Source organism: Sinohyriopsis cumingii, chromosome 7 (assembly GCF_028554795.1).
Source record: "Sinohyriopsis cumingii isolate HCF-2022 chromosome 7, ASM2855479v2, whole genome shotgun sequence".
Taxonomy (NCBI): Eukaryota; Metazoa; Mollusca; class Bivalvia; order Unionida; family Unionidae; genus Sinohyriopsis; species Sinohyriopsis cumingii.
The window spans coordinates 84,255,718-84,275,157 of NC_142967.1; the positions used below are offsets into that span (position 1 = coordinate 84,255,718).

At 35.6% G+C, this 19,440-nt stretch overlaps 1 protein-coding gene across 2 annotated transcripts; it reads left to right on the top strand.

The window, feature by feature from the left end:
• Positions 1-13: 13 nt before the first annotated feature.
• LOC149795654 (large ribosomal subunit protein uL24-like) lies at positions 14-19,112 on the top strand. Of its 2 annotated transcripts, none has more exons than XM_089965495.1 (4): positions 14-65; positions 5,036-5,212; positions 14,561-14,701; positions 18,945-19,112. In XM_089965495.1, the coding sequence occupies exons 2-4, from the start codon at positions 5,045-5,047 to the stop codon at positions 19,065-19,067; spliced, it is 432 nt and encodes a 143-aa protein (XP_089821621.1). In that variant the 5' UTR covers positions 14-65; positions 5,036-5,044; the 3' UTR covers positions 19,068-19,112. The 2 variants fall into 2 exon arrangements, with proteins under 2 accessions (XP_089821621.1, XP_089821622.1); XM_089965496.1 differs by having other exon boundaries at positions 46-68.
• Positions 19,113-19,440: the final 328 nt, after the last annotated feature.

Sequence of the window (19,440 nt, forward strand, 5' to 3'; positions counted from 1 at the left end):
TAAAAACTTGAAATGAGTACCTTACGTCATGTTTAGGCCTCTTTCCGGTTTGGGCTTCATGAAAGGTGGTAACGTAGAATTTTGTTGAGAAAAATCTATAAACATCATTAAAAACACTTACATTTTGTAGTGCATAAATAAAGTCACACATTAAGTAGGTTACTCAAGTATAAATATGGATTATTATTTCTTTTAAAAAGACCATAGTTTTCGTAAGATGTAAATTTAGTAAAGCATGAGTTTAATATATGCGAAGTCGATCCGTTAGGTAGAAAGGCAGGTTGGCGGATCTAAAGTATTTTAATCCCCGGTTAAATATATTTCAAGCTGATCAGAAAACTGCTGCTGTCTTATTCTGGAATAGTATGCGGATCTATGTTGTTTACTATTCGTCATTGTTGAACCTACGTTAAAAATCCAAATTAAGCACATACTATTCCGCTAGTCCTACAATGTAAGACCTAGCACATGTTTTTGTTTTAGTGCAATGTCTTACTACCTAAATAACTGCCTTGTGAAGAGTGTTTCGATGTCGATTGACATCGGAATGAGTAGTCAAAGTTTCAGCAATATCTCGCACACTTGGCAGTCATATTGACACTCTTCCACTAATTTATGTGTAATTAATATACTTACTGTGCCGTCTGTATCCTGGCGGAATGAAAATATGACACATGCAAATGTTCTGCTGACATACATTTGAATTTGTTGAGATGCAACAGTAGTACTAATATTAGTACCCTTACTCGTTCCTCGTGGACAGGGTACTAACATGAGCATATATGTGTTAATGGAGCAAGCCGGGTGTGATTCACACCCGGCGCTCTTTTAGCCTAATAATAACACTTTAAACATATTCCTTGCATATAATCCAATAAATTGAGTAGTCCTCTTATTTAATATAGGAAGTATCGAAAATCATTGTAGAAATAGTTGTAAAATCTCGTTTACCTTTTTTAGCCGATATTTTCGTTTAGATCGTCCGCCATATTAAATCAAATAATGATTACTTCCGTTCTCAGCCTCATTTGTTTGTATGCCATATAAGGACATTGACGCCTTATTTGGAAATGTAAACAAATCGTAGTAAAAATGGCGCCGTTTGGGTCAGAAATTCTGCGCATTAAAAGCAAATACGGTTTATCGGCAACTTTGAAATTCCACCAAGAAGCGATTATTCGCACAAGATTCATAATAATATAGCATAGAATATCCAAATATGATCTGGCAAGCTTTACGTAGAAAAGAGGTAACGGTGAGAGTCTCGCGTTATCTGTCATGGTGGACAGAATGAGGTTAGTGTAACCATGCCAATTTATTTTATCGTGTAAGGGCTTAATAAATTAAAAATAAGCCAAACTTCTTTCACAACATGATTATACTTATGTAGTTGATTTCTACACTGTTTGTTTTTCTGACTTTAGCGATGATTTTGTTTGCTCCATTACATGATATGGGATCAGTTCGTAGCCTCAACCACAACAAAACAAGTTGAGGCTACGACATCGTAGCTAATGCTACAGTAGTTGAGGTATGCTGAAGTAGGTTCATGTTGGGGATATGTTTCTTGAACGAAATGAAACGTTGCTTACAGTTCCATTAGGCATTATGGGGTTACTAGAAACACCGAAATACACTGAAAAACCAAAATACACATGTATTTACATGTTCTCTCTGTATATATCGGTTTTCACACACAAATTATTATTTGTTTTTGTTTGAATAATAATATAAAGCAAAATAAAATAAGATTTATGTGATTTTGATACAGATTATTTACTTAAAGATCTAGTAGTCATGTGATATAAATAAGAACCCATTTCCAATTAGGAAAAGAAAATGGAAATGCAAAAGAAATTTGCATCATATTTATATAAAATGAACACAAACTTCTCAACATGTTTATTCTGAGAACAAAAACCATAAACCTGTCGGTCACTGTTGCAGCAACCTGGAGAAAGCCAGATTAACCAAGCAGAGAGACGCCATTATTTTCGCCACATAATACCACCAAAAACAATGCTGTTGTGTGCTCAGTATTTGATGACTCGGGCTTTCTCCAGGTTGCTGCAATACCATTAGATGTCTGGTCATTCTCAGAATAAATATATTTAGAACTAGGCATTACATTTTTTTACAAACATTTCATGACATTCTTTTAATATTTTTGAGTTTTATGTAGTTCAGCATTGGAATTTGGTTTATGTGTGACATGTACATTAGGCTCATCACACATGCATATGGTTGAGTGATGTGCAGAAATTTTCTTGTTCTAGATTATTCAGTGGGACTAACTTGGAGAAAAATTGTTTTAAAAATTGAACAGACCATCCCCTTTTAGGCGTTGGTATTCTGAGTTAACATCTCATTGTGCTGTCAAAAAAGGGGAATAGAAACGGGTTTAGTAAATTGGGAGTTCTGATGATCTAGTTGAGAATTCCGCTTACCAGCTAAACAACATTGTACATCTTATAACATTCCCATTGAACTTCATTATTTCATGGTTACACGTTTTTCAATATAGTACATGGTCAATGCCTCGAGTCTAACAGGAATTACCAAGTTTAAAATGTGTTCCCATTTTCAGTTATCATGTTACTCGATTCACAAATTCTGTAATGTACCTGATTTTATTTCATTACTTCCTGTGAAGTTAAAATCCCATTTCTTTTCACCTGTTAAGGATGCATGTGTTTTTCCCCAAAGAAATCGGCAGTAGTTTCTCCAATAGGATGTTTACAGTTAATGGACTCTAAACTGATGGTGATACAGTGTTCGTCAATTTGGAAACGAAACAAATTGAGCTAGATTTCTTGAAAATGCTGAGTGGGATAAGATCATAAACATAAATTTCCCAGTAGGCATAAGAACTAGTAGATTGAGGAATTGCCTAGGCCTGTTGAATCTTCGCTACTCCTTGGCGCAGAACAATTTTGGACACATTTTAGTCTGCTAGATCTGCAAGAATTTATTCTTATTTGATATTATTGTACTCAATCTTCCAACAACTCCGATACTTGTATACCCAAATCTACATCTTTTAAAATGTGCAGCTGCTGAACTTGTCTTTCATCTGTTTCTGCAATATTTTCAAGTTCAGATTCAAGAACTCTGTTTTTACTCTCATAATCAGAAAATGTTTGTTGATTTTTATCAATGAAATGTGTAATAAAACTATTTGTAACTTTAGTTATTGATTATTTAAACTAAGTCCAATCATTTTGTGATCAGATTCTTTGGGAGAAATTGATTGCAACTGGAGTGGTGATTGACTTGAAACAGACAAGTTTTCAGTTATTGGAATTCAACGAGTTAAGGCAATGCCCATAATTCTACACAGAAATTAGGGTGAGATCGATCATTTTGAGTCAGCATGGGGGGTGGGGGGTTCACAACAGAAATGCAAACATTTGAACAAAGATTGTATCCTTGATTGCCAATTCTTTAAAGACAGAATGGTTAATAGAGATTTTGATCACCATGGCAAGAAACTGGAGAAGCCTAGATTTTTCAAGCAGAGAGAATATGTCAGCAGTTTTTTTGTTGTTGGTATGCTGACAGTTTTTAAGATAAATCATCTTCCTCTCGATATCTTGCACCTAGTGCTGTAAGGTTGTTATGTTCACTAGACAAGTTGTAAGTAGCTACCCAATGCAATTACTGGTTTTGGTCAGTTTCAGTTATTCTATATGTTTAGTGCTCTGACCTTTCATCCCAACATAAGGGTCAAAATATCTCAGATGGGGTGCAAATGGTCAGGGGAAACTTGTCCGTGACATACAGCCTGATGTTATAAATTTTGACATAAGTAAAGATTTGTTGAGCCCCGTTTTGAAGTATGATGAGTCATTCTGTTTGTTCTAACCTACGAAGAGAGCATTTGTATCTGAGAATTAAACATTTGTCTCTGAGAGGAATTGGACATTGTTCAGTCATTCCAATTTTAGAACATTATCTGTGGTAAGCATAAATAATGTTATCAATCAGACTATTACAATTGTGAAAATGAACTGGTCAAACGGGAAATGTTCTAGCCACTGGCTAGTGGACTATGCTGACTTCAAGCCCATTTCTACCCAACATGAGAATCAATTGTTGGTGCCCCAATTGATCCAAGGCTTTTGTAAAGCATGTATTTAGTGGATGTTAAGTTTTCGATTATCTTTTCTCAGCTGTGGTGATCTTTCTTTAGCATACACTTAGGTTTTCTTTTTTGAAAGTTGTTCATTTTATAGTATGGTTTTGCAGAAGTACAGGGATGAATGGAGTCTTCATTAAACCTTTCTTGTACACAAGATGGTCACTTGACATGCACTGAAGAACTCCCATCTAGAAAATTAAGTAGTCCTGTTCCATTTTATTCAAGAGTGAATGTAACTTGGAGAAAATCTTTATTGATCAGACTATCCCCTTTTAGGCGTTGGCAGTCCGAGTTGACATCTTGGTTTGCTGTCAGAAAAGGGGAATAGAAACCAGTTTAGTGAACAGGAAAGTTCTGAGACATGCTTGAGAATTTTGTTCACCAGCTGAACAACATTGCACATTTTATAACATCTCCATCCATCTTGATTACATCAGGGTTGCATTTATTCAAAGGAAGAACATGGTTTAAATTGAGTTGGAGATTATTTGCTGACCCAAACAAAGCCTATAGTGAATTATAAACTTGATCAGATGAAGCCATAGCAGCTTGGCTATTAGAGTATCGGTGTCATACTCGGAGATTTTTGCAAATGTTTTGGTCCCATTCACCAATAATACATGCTTTATATATTTCTATGCAGGTTTTTTAAAAGATCATATGGCTTTGTGCAGTTATATTAATGTAATATTGGTCATTGTAGCTTGCTGGATTTACAAAAGTGCATAACCATTACTTCCAATTTTTTTTTGTTTAACACTATGTTTATTCTTTACATGTTTGAAAATAAACATTATTTAAACTTGCTACATAGTTCCTGGAATTTTCTCCATTTTTGTATTGCTGATTTGATGATTTATGTTAAGGTCATTTCTTGTTTTGATTTCTTTGCAGTCCTTAAAAATGAAGTTCAATAAGATGATGTCTTCCTCCAAGAGGAAGAATCGAAAACGACACTTCAATGCTCCCTCTCACATTCGTCGCAAGCTGATGAGTTCTCCACTCTCAAAAGAACTTCGCCAGAAGTACAATGTCAGAAGTATACCCATCAGAAAGGATGATGAAGTGCAGGTTTGTTATGTAGACACCTTTTGCTTTTTACCAACCCATCCAATTTTGTATATAATGCTTACCTTAGTCTTGCAGACCTGCCAACGCTACTGAAAAAATCTGGAGAATACCAATTTTTGGACCTATTGCAATTCCCCAATTTTTAAGAAAATATCTTTGTCAACTCGAGAAAAAAATCTGTATTTTTTTAATACACAGAAGCATCATTTTCCTTTTCCCTGTTATTTCTGTCTGGTATGTTACCATATCCGACTTGATTTCCGGTTTCCATCAGCAAATCACAGCAACATAATGGATAAGCTTCTTGGCAAGAAGTGAAAAAAGAAGAAAAGGCAGTACCTGATGAATTTTCACCAGCCAAGGAAAAGAAATGGGATAAAAAATATAGGATTGATTGGGAGAAGCAGTTTGCTTTCATTCATCCTTTGACTCGCGGGGCCTATCCTGCATTCTGCCAGTGTTGCTCACAGCGTGTCTCAGTATGATATGGTGGTCTAGATGACATTAATAAACACAGTGCAAGCGTTGCTAATGTGTCTCAACAATCTGTAGTATCGTTTAAGGACCTGCCCTTTTCCTCCAGCCGAATGGAAGGAATCGACACTGATGATCTGCACAGAGCTTCAGCTTTCCTTAATCTACAATTTAGGTGCGGAATTGAATGTGGAAAGAGCAGATCATCAGTGGGATTCTTTCAGGAAGAAAAAAGCATGGATCTGGCCAACTGTTGTTTCCAACCCTTGGGAGAGTAATGCTATCAATACTTTCAATACCGCACAGCAACAGCAGTGCTGAGAGAGCATTCTCAAGGGTTAGATTAAAATAGAACTAGCCAAAGAGCCATCCTGTCTCAGCTATTCTTGTTAGCAAATTTGGCACCCAAGGACAAATAAATGATGAACTTTTGCAGAAATGCAAATCTGCAACATACAGTTGACTGAAGTAACAAAAGTAGACATCTTTATCGTGATTTGTAAACCTTATTCTTGTACCTCCCAATTTTTTACCCTGCCTCCTGATTTTTGAGGGTGATTTTCCTGATTTTGATTTTTTTAGTGTTGGCAGGTCTGGTCTTGATTTCTGAAAACCAACATAAGTACTTATGAAATGCAATCAGGGATATAAAAAATGCACAAAAAACTTGGTCCTTTCATTCATCAGTTTATAATTTTGAACCTGATTGTCGCCAGGGGGCCCCAAACACGGTCATTTCAAATCAAGCATGAGTTTCTTTCATAAAACGGTTGCCATATTTGCATGGGTGAGTCTCTGTTTCAATCACAAGATGTGACTTAGTTCATTGTCTTTGCTAACCTTGTAATTTTTGTAAAATTTGGGGTTACGTCTCTTTGAAATAGGTATACAAGAGTTCCTCCTTTGTATTTTGTTCAGCTCGTTTTAGAAATATTAAAACTTGATATTGCACATATTGGTTGTAGTTCTACAAATCTGGAAAGGACAGGGAGCAGCCTGTCTCTACATAAAGAGCTTCCATTTGGTTTGAAATTCTAGTATGTTGATAGTGTTAGAAAATGGGTTCACAAAATAGCTATTATCCTTAGCCTGTTGGCCCCTACATTTCTGAAACTTTCATTGATTTCTGACCTTGTGATTAGAACTTTCACCCACCGAATTGACCATGACCAATTTTGGTCATTGGTGTGAGAAAACTGTGACATTTTGTATGAAGGTCGGACATGAAATGGTTTCTGGTCATCAAAGCCTGTTAATTACAATAGCATCATCTATACATTGTCTACACATTAACGCCTGCAAGTGTTTGTCATTTTCGTCTGAAAATCGAGTAGGAAACCCCTTTTTGAAAGCTGTTTCTGAATAGATCCGAAAACACCAAAATCCCAGGTGATATTTCAATAACATGCTGCCTAGCTGTATTAGAAACATTGTTTTTCGTTGGCTATTTGGCTCACGCATGAGCAAAAGGGTAAAAGTTGGATTTTTTTGTTGCTAAATGGAGCCATCATTTTTGTATCGAGACCACTCTTGTACTAAATACCCATCTTGTCCTACTTTTTGCAAAGGTTCATCTTTTTGCAGTTCATACTGGTTTGCCTTAGATCTGAGACCAAAAGGTCTAAAATCCAGACAAAAAATCTGATTCTAACCACGGGCGAATTTTGGGTTGAAAAAATGAGGTTTTTATCTGTATTTTGTAGTGCAACTAGATATTCCAGATTATATGGCATCATTGTAGAGCTAGTATTGGATGTAGATGACAGTTGTTTAATGAAAGCAGAAGTTCTACAAACCTGGAAAGGACAGGGAGCAGCCTGTCTTTACATAAAGAGCTTCCATTTGGTTTGAAATTCTAGTATATTGACAGTGTTAGAAAATGGGTTCACAAAATAGCTATCATACTCAGGGATGGTCCTGGCTTTTAAAAAGCTGTCGCCAAAAAAATCGCCAACCTCAATATTTTGTCGCCAATTTTCAAAAAGTGTCGCCAAAACAAGTAGTGTACATTTTTTCAAGTGTTAATTTAGTCTATTAATGTAACAGGCAATGAAAATTACAAAAGATGGATTAGTTAATACAGTGGAACCCCGCTATAACGCGATGATCGGGGTCCATAAAATCGGATCGCGTTAAAAGCGGGGTCGCGTTAATGCGGGGTTTTACAATATTTAACTTTTTTTCCGAGAACATATACGTGTATACATGTACAGTGATCAAAAGTCGGCTTATCATCAGATGAATATTAACTGGAATGCATTAATTAAGATATATTCAAAATAATCGAAGGCTAATATATTTATAGGTTATTACTGTGCATTAAAAACATTTACTAATTTTTATTTGTTTGAACGATAATACAGATTGACCGATAATACCAGACTATCGCTATATCATGAAAAGTGTATCAACACCGTATGCTACCGTGCCGTCGTGGCATGCAGTTCATCCATAATGGATGTAATTTCATTGAAAATCGTACAGATTTAAAATATTCAATAATTTTGTAATAGTCTGAATTCGTCGTGTAAAATAAAGGATGAACAAAATATTGAAACCATTTACTTGCCGTCTGATATCGTACGGTCATTGCATGCAGCTATTCCCGGGTCTACATACGGTGTCTGTACAAATTTCATACCGCTAAAATTTTATCATATGCGACAACTGCAAGAATAATTAACAATCAACGCATGATTTCAGCGTGCAAATAACTTTTATTTCAGATTTTGTGAACATCAAAAGAAACATGTGAAAACTGCTAAATTAATACTTCTTTTAAGTTGAGTAATGCCAATGATGTGTCGACGGATGCGTTATTATCTGCTACCATTCCCTTTATCATTTCACGGCGATAATTTTGTTTAAATACGGAAATTATGCCTTGGTCAAGTGGCTGGATTTCTGACGTAGTGTTTTTCGGGAGGTACGAAACTTTGATCTTGCCATCACTGCTGTTAAGATTTTCCGCTGGGGGGTGGGCAGGGCAATTATCCAGCAGGAGGAGAGCTTTTTCCTCCAGCTTGAGTTTTCGTAAATGAGCCCGAACATCTGGAACGAATGTTTTGTGAAACCAGTCGTCAAATATGGAGCTATTCATCCAAGCATTCTTGCTGTTAGTGTACTGAAATGGAAGTGCCTTCATATTTACATGATGAAAACATCTGGGAGCTTTCGATTTTCCAATCATCAGAGGTCTGACTTTGTGGCTGCCAGACTTGTTAACACAAAATAAGAGAGTCACTCTGTCCTTCCTCTTCTTGAAACCTTCTCGTTTGTGACTGTCAGTCTTGGTTGCAAGGGTGCGATCGGGTAACATTTTATAACATAAACCAGTCTCATCGCAGTTGTAAACTTGGTCGGCTTTGAAGCAACCGTCCTCCAGCAACTTTTTAAGCCCAATCGGGTAGGAATTGGCAGCCTCTTTGTCAGCGGAGCGGATTTCCCCAGACACAAGAACTTGGCTGATAGCGTGCCTTTTCTTGAATCTGTCTAGCCAGCCATTACTCGCCTTAAATTTGGAATCATCTCCATTGATACGGCGATCAAATTTCTCTGCTTGGGCTTTCAGAATTGGGCCAGAAATTGGAACACCTTCTGAGCGAGCTTGTACAAACCATTGGTACAAAGCTGAATCTAGGACATTGTCATTAGCTAACTTAACCCTTTTACGCTGTAAACCAGTTTCCTCTTCAAGAATTTTGGGTAGACTACGGAGCTTTCCTTCATCTGTTTTCCACCCTCGCAAAGTGGACTCGCTGATTCCTAGATCTCTGGCAAGCTGAGTTTGTTGTTTGCTCTTCTTTAGTTGATCTAGGGCATACAGTTTCTCTTTAGCAGAAAACGACTTGCGTTTTTGAACTTGCTTTTCCATAACAGTAAAATATTTTTTTATATAAGCAAACAACGTACACAGATAAAGCTCAATAACTAAGTAATGAAGGCCTGCAATGGTTACGAATCACTTTTTATATAAAACAAAATTAAGCTGAACGGATGTACAATTTCATACCCTTTTAATTTACAGATAATAAAGTGGATATTATTTACTTTCAACTGTTTGTTGTTTGATCACACCGCCAAGCACAGCATACATGTTGGCGGCTTTCGTCCTTTGATGTTTATTAAATTGTGCGACTCTTGTATCAACCACAACTTTGTCTGCTGCTTGGCTGTGATTGCAGTTAAATAAGAAGCCCATGTCGGCTATTGTTTGAGCAATGACTGTATACAGAATTCATGGAAGACAATCACAAAGACGATTTACTGGCTTTACTCATGGATCCGTAATAAGTAACACTTCCGATAATGTTTACTTCGGCTTAACAATTCAAAAACCTAATGAAACCAGTTTTCTCTTCTAGAGTAGAATACGGAGCTTCACCACAACCTGTTCAAATTGATAAATTTCAGAAGCCAAGCGTTGTACACACTATTTCTCGTACGTTATATATATCGTATTATTTTAGAATTCATACACGATCACTTCCAAAATCACTTAAAGAACCAGGATAAATTGTTAAGTTCCGATCGTTTATTATTAAAAGTCATACGCAAATTCTTCCACCAAATTATAATAAAGGTTTTACACACTATTTCTCGTACGTTAAACAAATATTTTCACGGTCCGATAAAAATACATGTAAATGAATTTCAAATTTCAGGAACCATGCCACGATCATATTATTTTAAAAGTCACAACTAATCTCATGCCCAAAATGAAGTTAATTTCTTGTTTTTTTTTTTTTTTTTACTTTTCTCCAAATTTTTTTTCTCCATGTGTGAATGAATATACGAAATTTCGGGAGCCATGCTGCGACCGCGTTATATCCGAATTCGCGTTATGGCGGGGCGCGTTATAGCGGGGTTCCACTGTACTTTAATTACAACAAGCATTAACAAAATGTTACAAACTGTTACATGAAGATCTGTCGCGATTTTAGAGTTGCCCACTTGTTGAATGCAGTTTCAAAGGCTAATTTTTCACATCTGTACATGCTGATTCTCATTAAATTCTCGAGAGATGAGATGCAGAGCTTACTTCTGATGTCAGTTTTTATGAGGTTCATCTTACTGAATCCACGTTCAGTCTACAGTGCTGACAGGTGACACCAGTAGTCTCTCAGCAGCCCCCCACCCCCACCCCCCACCCCCTGGCTAGCATCCCAAAGCTTGCAGTGAATTGCTTCCTAAATCCCAAGAATGATCACTGAATGCGGTATAAATTTTCTTGACAAGCAAAATAGGATCTCCATTCCCACGAATGAAACTTACACGAGTCAACACCTGGCAATATTGGACCGTATATATAAGCATAATTCACACCCAATTTAGGGATTCTTTCACTCCTGTATTTTGAGAAATAAATAATTATTGTTAATTATGCAAAACTGTTTGTTTGTTTTTTGCTATTTCTTGTTGCGGAGTTTAAGTCTCTGCAGCCGTAACACGGAATTGATGGCAAAAGGAAAAGATCAATGAGTAAAATGCTGCACTGGCGACAGATATAATTGTGATTGAGATTTTTTCCATTTGCTTTGTATTTATACACAGTCGGTACTTCAAAGGTTATAAGTTTTCTATGAAGGTTTAGCAAAACTATTGTATTGGTATATGTATTAAAAAAACATAGAAGGATTAGCCATACAATTTAATTGTATCTGTTCTATTCGCGTCTTCAGAAGTCGGTCAGTTGTAGGTATAGTGTGGTAGCATGATTGACTTTATCACAGCATACAGTACTCAGCCCGGATGTCAGCATAAGCAGATTATGATGTAACAATGCACTGTAAAGATGGGGTGGTCAATACGAACAAAGGATCGTTTGTGTAACAGATTGATTCCAATGCATTGCTTAGTCAGGTTTGTGGCTTCCTTTCGTTCTCGCTTTTAATTTATCCAGTCCAAATCCATGATTGTATGTACAAATTAAATAACCAAAAAATATGTCGCCAAAAAAATCGCCAGATGGGATATTTTTGTCGCCAATAAGGAAAAAAAATCGCAATTTGTGACATTGGCGAAGCCCAGGACAATCCCTGCATACTTATTCTGTTGGCCCCTACATTTCTGAAACCTTCCTTGATTTCTGACCTTGTGATTAGAACTTTCACCCACCAAATTGACCATGACCAATTTTGGTCATTGGTGTGAGAAAACTGTGACATTTTGTATCAAGGTCAGATATGAAATGGTTTCTGGTCATCAAAGCCTGTTAATTACAGTAACGTCGTCTATACATTGTCTGCTTGGTGTATTAAGCGCTGTCAGCATAATCAGTACATTTCGATTTATAGAAAGACTTGCAGAATGGTCTGCACCATGAGATTTTAAATGGACGAGATTTTAAATTGAATACTTATTTGAATGGGCCCCCTACATGACCAATTAAAGAAAAAAACATTTGTTTTGCTTCAAGAGCAGTATTTAAAGATACTTGGCCCATCAAATGTTTTTGTTGGTCCCTTAAATTTTTATGTGATCTGTTGGTTATACTTGCTAAATATACAATTATCAATGAAAGATATATTTGCTAATTATACAATTATTAATGAAGGATATACTTGCTAGTTATGCAATTATTAATGAATATACTTGCTAATTGTACAATTATTAATGAAGGATATACTTGCTAATTGTACAATTATTAATGAAGGATATACTTGCTAATTATACAATTATTAATGAAGGATATACTTACTAATTATGCAATTATTAATGAAGGATATACTTGCTAATGATGCAATTATTAATGAAGGATATACTTGCTAATTATGCAATTATTAATGAAGGATATACTTGCAAATTATACAATTATTAATGAATGATATACTTGCTAATTATACAATTATTAATGAAGAATATACTTGCTAATTATACAATTATTAATGAAGAATATACATGCTAATTATGCAATTATTAATGAAGGATATACTTGCTAATTATGTAATTATAAATGAAGGATATTCTTGCTAATTATGCAATTATAAATAAAGGATATACTTGCTTACAAGTAGAGTCCATCTGCAAGTGGCATAGACCCAGATAAGCCAGTGCATTGTGTGACTGCAATTTTGGTTATGTGTGGTTGGATTCGACTTCTAAGTAGATAAAGAAGATTTAGACTCAGATTGATTTTTGCCAGCGTTTGCAAACAAACATTTCTGACCAGTAGTTTATCACCACATTAATAAAAAAAAAAATGTTCAGAATACAATTATGACTTGGCTGTCAATTAAAATGAGATATAAGTAGCATTTTTTCACCTATTTTACATGCAGTCTTCATGCACTTGTCTAGGTATAATCTTTTTCCTTAACCGTTCGAAATCAGTTAACGTATCGGATTTAGTTTTCTCATTCAAATTGAATCATTGGTTGGTACATTATTATTATTATTATTATTATTATTTTACATAAACTGTTCAGTTCAAAATATTACGGTTGTAAATTGTCGATTACAATAAATGCTTTGATTATTCATGTAGATATGCTATGAAAATTACACCTGCCTTAAATATGTAGTTTGGTTAAGTAGATTAAAATTGCTAGTTTTTTCTTTATTTTACATTATCAGTTGTAAATAATAAAATCATTGTAGTTGTACTCTCCTGTTCGGCTAATTTGATGTGAGAAAACTTACCACTAGCTTCCTGTGGATTGGTGGTTCTTACTGGGGTTTCCAAGGTTCTTTCTCCACCAGTTGTACTGTCCAGTTAGTATTACAGATAATGCTGATGTGCCATCAGATAAAAAATAATAACAGAGAAGCCTTAAAAAGAATTATTTTCATAAAATACCATCAGCACTGGATCAAATTTGTACATAATCCTGCTGACGTGGATTTCTTGGCCAGCTGCTTATGCACTGAGCTAGTGGTACGTTCTTGCCTACTTTTTAGCATCTGAGCAGCTTCTATCCAAGCTTTCCGTTACGGATCACTGCCATCTCACCTTTGTCTGCGTGGGTTCGAGTCTCAGATTCAGCTAATGTGGGTATGTGAGAAAGCTTGCCATTAGCTTCTCGTGGGTCGGTGGTTTTTTCTGCGGGTTTTCCGGGTTCTTCCTCCACCATTAATACTGGCCGCCATCTATCGTGTGCTGAAAAATGGCGTTAAACCCTACAACAATGTTTGAATCTGAAATTCCTGCTGAGAATTGATGTCTGCAGCTTGAAAATATATGCATAGTTTAGAGCAATATATTACTTGCTAGAAATTTAAAGACTGATTCCTAGTAAAGGTAAAAAAAAAAACGTTTATTTCATATTTCATCCTGTAAATGTTGGAAGAGAAGACTTGCACTTTGGTATCTGTTGCCTGATTTTGCTAGTAACCTATTCTCAAGATTAATTCTTGTGCAGAAACATTTCTAAAGAAAACCAAAAAACTTGGCATCAAAGTAACGAAAATTTGAATGTTTTCTTTAAGATTAATTACATTATTTTGTTTTTTATGTTGAGTAAAATGCCTGTTTTAAATAAGAGTTAAACATTCTCATTTTTAATGACTGATCTAACTTCTCCCTATTTTCCTAAACTTTGCCCTACTCTGGCAGGAAAGAGAAGTCACTTTGGACAAAAACTTGAATCCAGTGTGGCCCCCATACAGAATGGCATATTTACCATAAGCAGCACGAGTTAATTTCAACTGATGCTTATTTGTCACTGGTAAATAGCAAGTGTTCATGCATTGATTAGTAGGGGTAAAAAGCAATGGAACTTTCTGTGGGCGTTAACCTTGGCTTGGGCTCTTTGCTAAGGCACATCTTTACGGTAGAAACATTGATATGATGATAAAGATTCTAATTTTGTGATAGAACTTACGGCTTACAATAAGATCACTGCTGATAATGACGTCCTCTTATTGGTTTTACAGGTTGTCCGAGGTCATTACAAGGGTCAGCAGGTTGGCAAAGTAGTGCAGTGCTACAGGAAGAAGTTTGTAATCTACATCGAGAGAATACAGAGAGAAAAGGCCAATGGAGCATCAGTCCATGTTGGCATTCACCCATCTAAAGTAGGCATATTTTAACTGGTTGGACTAGTATTAAATTATAAAGCACTGAATGACGTCAGTCATGGGGAACTTGTATGAGTAATCCAACTCTTCAGTATTTTATGCTTAAAATAAAAATGGCAGGACTTCTATTTAAACAGAGCTGTTGATATCTGCTGGATGGAGAGTTTGTAAGTGGTGTATCCAATAATGTTATCTAATTGTGAATAAGCTTATTTCAGGGTTCTCTCGCTACTGGGAAGTTGGGAGAAATGATAACTTTTTTCCCGAACGTGAAAATTCTTTGAATGTTGCAGATATTGACAAATGTCGGGGGAAAAAACCTGAGAATTTTTTACGGCTCACAATATTTTTACCCACCCACCACTGCGTACATACACTTGATGCACACCTATCCCCCACCCCCAAATTCTATAGAACGGCTTATATGTAATCAACATAGAAACGATCAAGGATTAATAATAACATGTTTAATAAAACAGATAGTCCACTGACATTTAATGTCTGGCTGCATCAAAGAAATAAGCTGCATAACTTTAAAAAGTTTGTCTAGTGACCACTAAATTTCAAGTGCTTACTAAACCCAGTTGAACAGGTTACGTATTGGAGAAGTTGTTATTGAGGTTTCACCCCACCCCCATTTCCTATGTGTACATACATTATCAATAGACCCCCCCCCCCCCATACGCAAGCGTATGCATTTAGGTTACCCCCCTTTATGCGTAGGTACTAAATGGTTGACCCTTTAGTGATTAAACAGCAGATAAAGACAATTTGTCATTTCTTTTGGTAAGGAAGAAGCCATCCAAAGTTGTGGTCAAAAGTCAAGTTCACTAAAAGAGAAATATGGTACAAACATTTCAGTTTTTGGCCATGTACCTCCACCAGATTTTGTGGAGGCCTTGCACATCGAGTAAACAAAATGCTATTGGGGTCAAAGAGATAAAGGTTCATGATCACAACTCCGTATTTAACTTTGTGTAGTAACTTTAATTCTAGACCACATTACCTGATAAAAGTTTGGATAGCTTGTGGTAATAAAGATATCAGTGATCTCCTGGATGTGAGTATTACTGCTTTATTTTTTTCTGGGGATGCATACAACTACTTTTCACTTTAAAGGTAGGTAGTTCATTGATTTTTCGGTAAAAGAACGTATGTTAATTCTCTAGGCATCTTGAATTAATTAAATAATAAATCATGTCTTTAAATTTCTTGATGAAATTAATCCAAATATTTGAAATAAGGATTCTTTTTACAGAATACACAAATTTGGAATATTACAGAAATTATTATATTTATGAGCCTTTAATTACATATTTGAGATGTGTTGAATATGCCAACATGGCAGCAGAATGGGATGTTGTGAACGATCTTCAGACCAAATGCAACTTTTGTGGGGGGAAAATTTGATAATAAAAAACCTATTTTTTTTCTTCCCTTGTTTACCAGCATATGTTAAATGTAAGTACACATGTTCTTTATCAGAGCTAGAATTATTATCCCAAGATTTTTGCTTTCTGTCTGAATATTATGTAATCATTTTCTCATTTGTATGTTTTATGTACACTCTGATAAACAATTGTGTCCGGATGTTTGCATCCCATTTAACATTTCTGTGGCTATTATATCAGTGGTGTAGCTAGTAAATTGTACTCTTCAGTGTCAAAACTTGTATGTTTATTAACAAGCTCTCTGATGTCATTTCAGTGTCTTTCAAGATTAAGATTAATCATCCCACTTTAAAGTTTTTAGATGACAACTTGTATAACAATTGACATAAAGCAAATTCATTTACTCGAAGGTACTGACCATTAATTTGAAGGGGGTGCTGCGATTGTTTTGAGATGAGATAATTTACTTTCACCTCGAGATGATTTTGTTTTAATAAAAACGTATGGTTAAACGCCATTTTTCAGCACAAGATAGGCTATAAATAGTGGCCAGTATAAATGGTAGAGGAAGAACCCGGGAAAACCCCGGAAAGAACCACCGACCCTTGAGAAGCTACTGACAAGCTTTCTCACATACCCACATTGGCCGAATCAGAGACTCGAACCCATGCAGACAGAGGTAAGATGGCAGTGATCCATAACGGTGAGCGTTTTAGACCACTCGGTCACTCAGGGCTCCATTTAATAATAATAATAATATATTGGATACAATATTGTTAGTTTTCCATCTGTTTGAGAGCCAGAAATAAAATTTTTAAAAATCCATCCCCTGCTCCTGAACTGAAATTGTTTGTCCCTAATATAATTGTGGTATACCATGGTACAGCATTTTCCATGGTGCCTAGCTTTAGTATCTGTACTGTAGTTGAGTTCCCCACCAACTGCCTTGAACAGATTTTTTATTTTTGGTCATACTCTTGTAATGAGATTCAGTTCTTGTTACTCATATTCCCCTGAGGGTTTAGTAGTGGGACTTGCCATGTCCTGATACTTGTATCATGAAGGGGATACAATAAATGTTTAGTAAGCAGGAGATTAACCCATTTTATGGGTTACAGCCCTTTACCGACTAAACAACAGATACAAAATCTTTATAACTTCTTTCTGCACCTTAAAGAGCAGGAGGTGATTCATTATTTCATTAAACAAAGCAAATTCATTTGACCAATGGGCGCTGAGATAATTTACTTTCTTTCACCTAGAGATGATTAATTTGTTTTAATAAAAATGGTTAAATGCCATTTTTCAGCACAAGATAGGCTTTAAATGGCGGCCAGTATAAATGGTGGAGGAAGAACCTGGGAAAACCACAGAAAGAACCACCAACCCACGAGAAGCAACTGGCAAGCTTTCTCACATACCCACATTGGCTGAATCCGAGATTCGAACCCACGCAGACAGGGGTAAGATGGCAGTGATCTATAACAGTGAGCACTTTAGACCACTCCATTTAATAAAAATAATATATTGGATATATTATTGTTAATTTTCCAGCTGTGTGAGAGCCAGAAATTAAATTTTAAAAAATTCATCCCCTGCTCCTGAAAATGAAAATGTTTCTAATATAATTGTGGTATACCATGGTACAAAATTTTCCACTGTGTCCAGCTTTAGTATCTGCACTGTAAGTTTAGTTCCCTGCCAACTACCTTCGACAAAAAGTATTTTTTTAGCTTACTTGTGTCATACTCTTGTAATGAGATTCAGATCTTGTTACTCATTCCCCTGAGGGTTTAGTAGTGGGACTTGCCATGTCCTGATACTTGTATCATGAAGGGGATACAATAAATGTTTAGTAAGCAGGAGATTAACCCTTTTTATGGGTTACAACCCTTTACCGACTAAACAACAGATACAAAATCTTTATAACTTCTTTCTGCACCTTAAAGAGCAGGAGGTGATTCATTATTTTCTATTTTCCAAAGGAAGTCCATATTTTTGTATATGTATTTGGTTGGTTGCTTCATTACAAAAATGTAAGCTTTTATTAGCTCGGGTATGCAATAAAATTCATGGTGTACAATTCAAATCAACAAAGTAAATTTCCAGTAATTGCCAATGTCATGTATCATTCACTGTTATCTATTTCTCTTGACGAAACTACTATTCCTTAAACCAATACAGCTTCCTGTATAAAGCCAGTGCATTAGAATTGTATATTAGTCCAACCATCCATAAACATAACATATAATGAGGCATCACCCATGTAAAAAAAAATCACTTTTTTGAAGAAAAATTTATTGAATAAATAAATCTCAAACCTACTGTACATTAAGGTCACTTTATTTTACTGTTTTTATTATTTGGTAATAATAAAATCTGAAGAATTATAAAATAATTTTAAAAATAAGACTTGAGAAGAATTATATTTTCTACCTCATTTATTGTCCACTTTTTCTCACCCAATTACATAAGGGATGTCACTTGTTCTGAAATGAGACTTTTATGTAACAAGAACTGGGTGATATTTCCTTAATACAGCACAAGATTTATTATTACATTGTGTAAACATCCCACAGGTAGCTTTTTAAGATCAGTTCAACCATAAAGAAAGAAGTCATATTTATACTGTGATAAACTCTTTAAATACACTGGTGCCATATTGGATTGTCAGATGTTAGTGCCTGTAATTTTTGAGGGACCAGAACATTCAGATTTTTGTGATGTTTTAAAATATTGTCAAAAATCGTGTTACTATGGGGGTTTTGAGTTTGTGGGCTTGGATTTTAAAGTCATTGCCTCTTATTTGATGGCAGCAAAATCTGACAGTTAACATCTGTCCATTGCAGGTAGTCATCATTAAACTAAAAATGGACAAAGACAGGAAACGAATCTTGGAGAGAAAGGCAAGGTCCAGACAACTAGCTGACAAGGGCAAGCACACAGAGGAATCTATAATGGAAACATCATAACCCTCAGCTTCTCAAGATTGTTGAATAAATCTGGACAAATGAAAATTCTGCTTGTTTCTTTTGTATAGCTATCATGCAATGGGATATTTTTTTATGTGCACATGCTAGTCCTCTTGTTTTTATCTCACCTGTAAAGCATTGCGAGACAAATATTACTTTTCTGGCAGTTTCATATTCAGAGGTGAGGGAATCGTAAGCATTAATAGTTTACATTAAAATGTTTTGCAAATTAATGGAAGGGGGGAAGGGTGATGCATAGCTGCATAAATGAAATGCAAGAGAACACCAGGTTTGTGAAAACCTACTTGTAGTAGAATTCTAATTGTGTTCCTTCTAGAGGTCAAAATTGCCTTTTAGCTGTATTGGTCATAGA

Excerpts from the sequence above, each read along its gene's own strand:
- LOC149795654 (XM_089965495.1), top strand. The coding sequence starts at position 5,045 with ATGAAGTTCAATAAGATGATGTCTTCCTCCAAGAGGAAGAATCGAAAA. Across the intron at positions 5,213-14,560 it reads GAAAGGATGATGAAGTGCAG|GTTGTCCGAGGTCATTACAA; the intron begins GTTTGTTATGTA and ends TTGGTTTTACAG. Across the intron at positions 14,702-18,944 it reads TTGGCATTCACCCATCTAAA|GTAGTCATCATTAAACTAAA; the intron begins GTAGGCATATTT and ends TGTCCATTGCAG.